General features: G+C 39.8%; 1 protein-coding gene across 1 annotated transcript in view; it reads right to left on the reverse strand.

The window, feature by feature from the left end:
- Nucleotides 1-2,856: 2,856 nt before the first annotated feature.
- Nucleotides 2,857-9,805, reverse strand: part of RGS10 (regulator of G-protein signaling 10) — a gene marked incomplete at its 5' end in the record, with an annotated part of 12,334 nt that continues 5,385 nt past the window's right edge. The window contains 2 exons of the mRNA XM_009706711.1: nt 2,857-3,003; nt 6,568-6,711. Coding sequence (XP_009705013.1) covers nt 2,857-3,003; nt 6,568-6,711 — 291 coding nt within the window. The remainder of the gene's footprint in view (nt 3,004-6,567; nt 6,712-9,805) is intronic.

Genomic DNA, 9,805 nt, shown 5'->3' on the forward strand with positions numbered 1-9,805 from the left:
GATAATATCAACAGAAGCAAAATAATCTTCTCCACATGCTGCAATTACAGACATCTGCTTGCACGGTTTTACTTTGACTGCTTTTTTACTGGAAAATACATATAATGTAATGGATAGGAAAAAAAACCTTTGAATTCCGCACCTTGCAAGTCTAGTTGTTGGTTTTCTTCTAAAAAAAACCAAACCAGAACCAGACACCACAAATAAGAGCCAATGGGGCAATTAATTTTTTTACTGCTGAGGCAAAAGAACAATTCAAAGATGAAGAATTTTGTGTATTTAGGTATATTACCTTAGAAACATCATAGACATTGAGATGCTGCTAAAAAATACTTTTCCATTTGAGTAACTTTTCGTTCGTACTAGTGTAAAGCACCTTTGTGTCTACTCCTATGGGGCATTTGCTTTTAACAAGCAAATAAGACAGTACCTGACAGCATATTGCCAAGGAAAATGTTGTTTATAAGCAGCTACAAATGAGTATTTTCTCTCTTTAATGCCCTACCATTGTTCATACAGCTTCTGGTTTTATTTTTTTATTATTATTATTTTAAAACATGATAGTCAAAGAGTCTTCTCCTTTACTCATGCATTTTTTAAATCAATATGATTAAAAATGAATCTACTGTGCATCCATGTGATGAATGTGGTAAGAGCTCATTCTGCATTTTTCCCATGAAGACCCTCATCCTGCATTTTCTGATATCACTAAGACTTCTGCTGCAATTACTGGGAAGAGACAAATCCCAACTCCAAAATATGTTTAAGCTGCCCACTCCCAAGGACTTGAACGGTATCAGAAGTTCCATCCTCTGCTGTGGCAGGCGTTAAGAGTTTGTTATTACAGTGAATTTTCCAAAGAGGTAATCCTGAGATTACAAATAGTTGGCAAGTCCAGAACTGGATGGTCCCATTTCCTAGGCCCCATCACAACAAAAGGATTCATGCACATGTTTACTTCATTCCTATTCAGCAAAACATTGAAACACAACTTAAGCATGAGGTCAAATACCACTGAAAGTGCCTGAAGCAAGGTTATGACTTCACCATTAAATCTTTTGAGAGCATAAAAAGAAAATTAATTCAGTGCATAAGAATTACATCTTAAAACATGCATACGGAGGCACTGACCTCTTCTTCGATTTTCCAAAAATGAAGAGGCCATTTAACTCGGGGGGAAGAATCGGAACTCCCGTTCCCACTCTTACATCTAACTAGGGAAGAGCCCACAGAAACAATTTTCTTTGCACATTACCTGCAAGCATGGCTCAGAGTTAAAAGAAATAATCAAGTCTACCAAGTGAGTTTGCCACCTCAAAAATTACAATCTAGACTTAGTTTTAAAACGTTGATAGCGACAGTAATGTATAAAACATATCTGGCCTTTCTGACAAAAAAGAACTATAAAACGATCAAAAGCTAACTGTGCATTTAGATTAGCCAGCACATAAACAAAAGTTCAAGAAAAGCAGTGCAAAAAATGAAAAGTAAATCATGAGAGAATGTGAAACAGCCAGACTACACACTGCGAAGCTTGTAAATAGAGCACGTAGCTAATATGCTTTCCCAACTTAAACTGCAAGTTAGTAACACTGCAGTGAATTAATTCAAAAATATATGAACACATGAAAAACTGTATGCTAAAAACATGCTTTGCAGCTCTGACACAGTCCCAGGACGATATGGAAGGGTACATACTGGGAGCATCTTCCTTTACCACCCTGACGTTTCATCTTTGATTGCTCTGGGCAGAAATAAATTCCCCTTTCTCTCAAGTATGATGTGAGAATGGATAAACCACAATGTCAACACCCTGTTCTGTTGTAGATATTGAAAGTTACAATTAGGAAACCCTGAAATACTTCTCTGGGGCAAACAGAATTAGGCAGGGTGGTTTTAGTAAAAAGATTCTAGTAAAACAAAGCCAGACTTTGTTGGTTGGTCCTTTGCCAAAGTATTCTTGCCACACAGAGGAGGATTGCCAAGGAGACCTAGGAGAGACTAGATGCTTCCCAATACCAGCATCTGACACTGATGTTATGCTGACATGCAGGACATGCCCCAGTCAAATTTTGCTGAAATCAGTGTGCCTCAGTGTGCCCAGAGTGGGATATTAACTGTTAGGTTTCCTAATGGCTGATAGAAATTCTCCAGAGATTCTCTCTATCTTAGAGTTTTTGTTCCCAAGGGAACACAGGTTACTCCATCCTCTGAAGAAGCTGATTGTCTACTGCAAAAAAATGGGGGAAATTTAAGAAACACAGAAATTAAAATCATGACTAGAGCAGTGTTTTCATTCAAGTACAAAGGCAAAGCAAAATAGATATCACCTTGAAAGAACAAAGTTCCATAGGAAGGGATTGGATTCTGTTGAGCTTAACCCTGAAAATGCTGTCCCTTCATGATTAAGTTTGCTATCAATGACTCATCCACAAGGTAACATGAAATGTACTCTTCAATAGCTTCTCCCAGCAACTCAGGATGTAATAGCCTGGTCACAAATAAAAATTACAAGGCAAAAATAAAAAACCAACCACCCTGTCTCCCATTTCTCATCATCATGATGTCTCACAAAAGAAAATTTAAAAATTGAAAGCATTTTAACTTGTGAAATATGAAATGCAATTCATGCTATGGAGGAATACCTCAGCCTTTTAGCTAGGAAACAGTCTTTCCATGGGTGCTTGGTTATTAGCTATCATGCAAAAACAATTAGTCATTCAAGCAATTAAGCAGCTAAGTATCTCCTAAAAAGGTTTTGAGGTTTTCAAGCCCTAAACGCAACTGCTATAAACCTAGACTGTTCCTGAGTGTAATTTAGTTATTGTATTGCCTCTCCTGAAGAGATTCATTGTATCATGTGTTGTAAATTCTTGATGCTCTTTTAGCTGCAGTCTGAGCCTCTGGTGAATTCTCCTCTTGCTCCTCGCACTTCTTGTGGTTTAGGAATATGTCTGACTTTAAGAAGCGGCTGTAGCTGTCATATTTCATGAGATTGAATATCTGGTAAGAGGAGGAAAAAAAACACAAAAACAATGACTTAAGTAAAACTAGCTTTTAAATGAGAAGGACAGTATATGAATTCTAATGTACTTTTGTTCTGTTAGCATTACTAAAAAGCATGACATTAAAATGCACTTCAAACTCTCAAAAGGGGCTGCATGTAGCAAACAATACTGTAGGTTCCACGGTCACCGTTTTGCAATAATGTCCGTATTAGTTTAAGAATCAAATTATGGTTTTCACAATAGTCAACTTTGCAAACCAAATACTGAAGGTGGGAGGTCGCCGGCCACGGTCACTAGGTAGGATTTTACAGCCGATGGTCAGAAAACTGCACGTGCGGACAAGCCAGGACGTTACCTGCTCCCCTCCCACAGCAGCCTTAGGCCTGCAGAGCCAAAACCTAGCGAGGGTGTCCTTCTGGCAGGGTCGCTGGAAGATATTCACAGGGATGAAGCAGAGCTGAAGAAAAAGAGGTACCTTTTAGGCACCTTTCTGACTGCGGTCACTCTTGAACATTACAGAATAACTCATTATACATGCAGAGCACTGGATAATTAAGAAAAGCCTCTAAATAATTTACACAAATACTGGAACTGCAAACTGAATCTAGACTGAAACAACCGGTAACCACTGGTTCCTAAACTTACGCCAATACTCCCTTCTTTTCTAGACTACTACGCAACTGCATGCAAAGACTGGTCTCAGGCCAGATCAGAAATACTGCAGGTACCTGCCACAAAGAGCCGATATGGTACAGATGTTATTAGCCAGTTAAAATGTGGTTTAAAATTGGTGATGGATTACATTTGTGCCATTAGGTTTTTCATTAGCCCAAGACCTGCCCCTTCTTCTCACAGCCAGCATGGAAGCATGAAGTCAGCGCTGAGGATACCTTTTCCCTCACAGGGCCGGAGTTTAGGTTCATCCCTCAACATAACTGCTTTCTCTTCTATTTATACCCATTTCAGACAAAAAAGCTAGAACTCATTGAGTTTTCTGAAAACAAAAAGGCTTGGGAGAGGAGCCTGGAATCTGTTCAGGTGTCAAGGTCAGGACTATTATTCTGCTTGATGTTGAAACAGAGTGGAAAGAAAAAAGTAAACCTCAAAACTAAAATTGAGGCAAAACCAAAGCCTGCATCACCCTCTGCCTATTATTTCACTGGTGGAGCCTCTCTGAGTCACGCTTCATGACTAAGCACATTTTATGGTACTCAGAGTAACTACATTTCCAAGACAAATCTCTGGATTCTGACCTGCACGTGTGGATAATCCATGTGTGGATAACTGGAGCTTTACCCTTACAGGCCTCATTTCTAACCAATAGTACAACTGGGTAATAGAACTATTTGTTAAGAGGAGAAAAAAAAATAATCTCAAATTGCTTTTTTATTTCACATCTTCAAGAAACCTGGACAGATAAAGGCAAACACACAAAACTTGGCTGTTCTTGTTGATGCGTTTGCTGACATATCCCCCTTTCAAATCAATTACATGAAGCATTTTACTAACCACTATTTACTTACATATTTAAGTTCATGTTTAAAACAGTGGAAATCTTGCTTTGTAAGTACATATTGGAAGACTAAAAGTTGCAAAACACCCTCTCGATATAGACCCAAATCAATGTAGTTAAGCAAAGTCAAATTACACCTTCTGGCATTGGCTAACTACAATATAACTAAACTTATCCAACTAGCTCAAGGGAAAAAAAATTGTAAGGAAGAAATCATCTGCTAAAACGTCGTAAGTCAATATTAAGAAGTTAGACCCTTCTTACCCCTGGAATCATTTAAAGCACTTCCCAGAGAGAGATCAAAATCTTCTGGAGTCTGGTCAGCCAAATGCACGGAACAGACAGATTTTATAATCACGTGCAAAAGCAGAATTCTCTTTTTGCCTCCCCTCCTCTCATCGCCTCTGTGGAGCAGGAACATTTACCCCAGAAGTGTTTTGAAATCTACACATTTCTATGAACGACTCTAACACCACTCCATTCAGCACGAACAACTGCCTCCAAGCTATTTAAGGTCAGCCCATGAGCACAAACCCACACCCCACAAGTAGCCCCATTTAAATCAGCAGGCCTCTGGAGAACTGAAGTGCTAGTTACCAGTAATGTTGTAGACCAGACTGTGGCTTTCAAGCTCTGCCTTTTTATACTTCAGACACACAGTGCCAGCAGTAGTTAATACTGTTCTTTAGAGAACAAATTATACCACTCTTCATAACTTTATAAGGATTGAAAACTAGAGGAGACCATAACTCTTCCTGAACTATTATCTAACAGCAATAAACAGAAGCTTCAAGCAGTGGAAACCTGCAATAACCCATAAATGTTCTGCATTTGATTTTAAAACTTTACAGACTTTCTTCCCGCGCTAGTGGGATTCCTCTCCCACTGGTCGAGCATGTTTCCAGTTCAGGTATTACTAATCCCTGGCTGATCATGTGCATGCTCATTTGTAAAACTGCAAAACATTTTAACTCCAGTAGCTCCTCCAGCTTCACTCTTGTAATCACCCACCCTGAACTGCAGTGCTTAGATTTACCAGAACATTTTCTTTCCCTTCCTCCAAATCAGAAGTTCTTCCATGAAAAACTTTTCTTCTTCACACAGAAATTGAGTTTCAGACATTTCCACTGCTAATGACTTGGAACCTGCTTGAAAGACACAAGAGCCTTTGCTCCTCAGACCACTTCAATTGACCCAGCCAGTGCCCATCTAACGTATTCAATACCTGATGTGAAATGGGTTGAAAACACTACTTAAATTAGCATGCTGTTTCTCCACAAAAGAAAAGAGCCAAATGGAAAATACAGGTAGTCCTGAGGATGGTACAGAAATTAAAATAGTACAGACTGCAAGTGCTGGAAAGCTGCAGATAAGAATGACTCACTTCATAACTTATGCTTTAAAATAAGCTAAATATCAAGACAATTTACCATCAAAAGACATGCTTGCAAAATGTCATCTAATTCCTGCCAGACCTGCCAAGTTCTATACGAAAAGGCAAAGCAGATACCAACTCCTCTTTTAAACTCTGTGTTAGAGAAGAGGAGGCTTTTCAGGAAATTGCATTATATTCATATCAATATAAATACCAAAACAAAGCAAAGTGAAGAATCTTGAGCTCTCAAGGAAACCAGTGGCAACTACAGAAACAAACACCAGCAATGACTCAGCACAAGGGAATACACAGGAAAACGTAGGCACAAAGTTAGTCAGCTGGGTGATTCTCAAGCTACCAGCAGAGGAACCCAGCACAAAACTTCATCCAATTTTCCAGTAAAGTCCTGAACTGGAATTAGCATGATTGTGCTGAGTATCTTAACCAATTAGTCCTGGTTCGATGAGGCCAAGAACTGGTGTATGGTCCATCCACCCTCAGAGCAGCTGCATTAACATCCCCAATATGGAAGACACGCAGCTCTGTGCATTACCTATTCAATCAGTAGGCAGATTCCCACCTTTCCTACACTACCTTGTGCTTAGAAAGCAGAGTCCATTAAAAGCAGACAAAAACTAAGGAAACTGTGTTCCTGAATAAAATAACTTTACCTGGTCCTGGAGCTTCTGAAACATGAGAGGGTGAGGTGTCTCCAAAATGGTCTCATTCAAACGGGACTGCCCTTCAACATTGACTTGGGATGAAGCTTTACTGGACAGGAAAGTCATGTAAATTTCTTTAGCTTTTTCTTGCATCTGCAAAAGGACACATTTATTTAAAGAATTATTTGCTGCAGAAATATTCTCTGTATTTGTTAATGTTTTGTCAGAGACTGCTCTAAGTCCCTTACTTCTTGAGGTTCACATCCTAAAACCAAAACATAGTCTGAATTAAAAAAGAAAACAAGTAACAAAACAAATATACTTAAATTAGCTTATTTGCTTACATTCATTCATACTGGAGGAAAAACATCTCTGTGGGCCAGTTCCTGCACTGACATGAGTGGAAGCTACCAGTATTCAGCACTTAGGTTAAACAGCAGGTTGTGGTGTTTGAATCTGAGTATCCAGTGTAAAACTGCTCAGCATCATCAACCAGGCCTTGTCTTCACTATTCAGAAGATTATTTTTACTAACAGATAACCAGTATGTGCAAGGAACCCAGAGGAAAAAACACTGTGGAAACTCACTGCAAGGCAAAATTATGCAATGTTAGCGTATAATCCATGCTACTGCTAGATAACTACGTTTTTACCTCAGGGCAGCTCACGTGCAACACTGACTACATGAATAAAAAAAAAATTGGCTAATGGTAAAGATAAGACTCTCAAGAGCCTCTGAAATCTGATAAATAAGGGTAGGTGTGACTTGCATAAAGCTGTTTGTTAGTGTTTGCCTTGATTTCAGCAATCCTTTTTCAGTGTTATTCTCTTGATAAATCAGTAACAGTGATGACATTCTGACCCAACCTAGCATCTTTAAGCTTCAAAGCAGTAAACGAGTGGTCACAATCCTCTGAAATTCAATGCAAGCTCCCTCTTGACCAGAAAGTCGGATAAGAGAAAGCCAGTGGGGGAAGAAGAGAGCCAAGCCAGGCAGGAGGCAAGCCTCCCTGCTGCAGTCTGAGTTCTGTACACTGAAAACAGGGCCTGTGCAGCAGCGGGCACTGTATGATCCCGAGCTTCGGGTACTCGTTGGTGTTCTCCATTGCACGTCTAATGAGCAACCGCATCTCCAGACTCGCACCAACTAAAGGGCTGTATCTTTGATGGGAAGTGGGCTTGAAGAAGGAAGCATTTAAACCCTTGCCCATGAAGGAGTCACAGAATTTCTTTCATGTTTTACAGCTGAGAATCAACATTTGGGGATAATTAGAAGAAAAGCTACACGTGTTTGACAATTCACAAGGCCTAAAGAGTTAACTCTCTCACTGTTGAAGGGGACACACATTTTCCAGGAGTATTCCTTTTTAAAACAGATTATTCATCCAAAGGGTAGAGCACCATATGTCAGGTGCATTAGGTCACAATGAAGTGTTTTTTAACATTTCCGATCTTTCCAGTTTCACAGATCAGGGAGGACTGGGTCAGCCATGTCTGTTCTAAATGAACAATTAATCCAATCAATCAGAGGTGAGACTCCTTTAACTGGTAAAGTTAGTACCCTAATGCAGACACAGTAAAAGATACCTTTAGCTATTATCACATGAGCAAGCATAAGTGATTATACTGACTGTCAGTCCTACCTAAATAACTTTTGAACCTGCTGTGTAATTTCAACCATATTTAAGAAGAGGGTAAAGGACTGAGAAATAATTACCCTCCTACTGATTCAATGGAAAAGAGTGGCAAGAGAAAGGAAAGGGAGAGAAAAACCAGCACATGCACCAAGGGAAAAGCTGCAGTATATGTTCAAAAGTTATCTACTCTACTTGATTAGCTGCTGGCTAATCAAAGCACACATAGCTTACGTCAGCCACAACACAAAGTGCTGCTTGCCCAAGGAACACAGGAGCTAGCTGGGCACTGTAGAGAAAGAGTAAGAGCAAGGCTTGAGGGGAAACACGAAACCAGAAGTACTGTGAGGAAGTTTAAAGAACATGGAGGGGAACAAGAGGATTGTGTGGGAGGTTGGTGAAATGGGGAGGATCTCTGGATTTTGTGGGGATAAGTGACAAAGAAAGGAAGTGAAAGACCTGTGGTAGGGAGAGGGGGTCGTTGTAGAGACGCAGGGAACCTCACGATATCAATACGGAAATACAGAAACACACAGCTAAATATTACAGGTTCTGCTGCACATGGAACAACGGTTATGCTACGTCTATGCTTCAGTAGTAGAGCATCAGTTTAACTCCAATTTTATTTTTTTGTTTTAAAAGAAAGTACAGTTAAAGCTGCCAGTATGTTTATGTATCCCCCAAATGACATTCAGTGAGAGCCAGGTTCAGGCAGAGGCAGCAAAGTTCCCCGTTCAGTGGGTGGCATTCCTTGTTCTGCATCAGCCTGAAACTAATGCCTCGGCACAGGGGACTCGACTCTGGAATTCAAACACTTAAACTGGGATCTTGTTCACAGGTGGTTACTAAAGGATTTCTGGCACTTTTCACTTACATCTGTGTACTCGCCCCAGCATCCGTGCCAAATTCCCATTTGGAGTACAAAGTTCTGTCTACAGAAATCCCCCTCACTGTTTCAAGTGGATACAATATTCTTTCCCACTTCCTTTCCTAAGGTCAAATTCAGCTCTCAAGCATGTGCGGTTCCCAAATGAGGTGAACAGAAGTCCCAGATGCTCATCAGAACAGGCTCCAGCAGTTAGCAGCTGTGCAGCATTACCCAGTCCTGCTTAACCATGGCCACATTCCACAAGGGAAGGGGCAGAAGAAACTCTTGAATAGGTATACTTTGTTCTGAAATTGTTTTCTACAAAATTTCTTGACACAGGAATTTTGGTGGGTTTTAGTAATAGCTGAAAAGATTCCCTGTTGTTTGAAGCATTTATTACAATCTGTAATTTATTTTTGAAGCTCAGATGCAAGAGAAGAAACATTTAAACCTTGGGAAGCAGCACAACGGACATGTTGTTTATTTCATTAACAGTCACAAACGCAACAGCATATGACTAACCCCAATAAAACATTTAAAGTTAAATTTTATTCACTTATCCCCACCACTCCCATTTCAATAATTAAATATGTGTCCTAAGATGAGGACCATATGGGTAGCAGCAGAGCTCCCTGCTACAAGTGGACTTGACCTAATTCCTTCCTCAATCTTCGCTCAAAATTACATTTTGATTTTTAACTTCAAAGGAATATCCTTTTTTTTTTTTTTTTTACTTAGGGATGTGC

Source organism: Cariama cristata, unplaced genomic scaffold (genome assembly GCF_000690535.1).
Source record: "Cariama cristata isolate BGI_N322 unplaced genomic scaffold, ASM69053v1 scaffold25458, whole genome shotgun sequence".
In the NCBI taxonomy this organism is placed as follows: domain Eukaryota; kingdom Metazoa; phylum Chordata; class Aves; order Cariamiformes; family Cariamidae; genus Cariama; species Cariama cristata.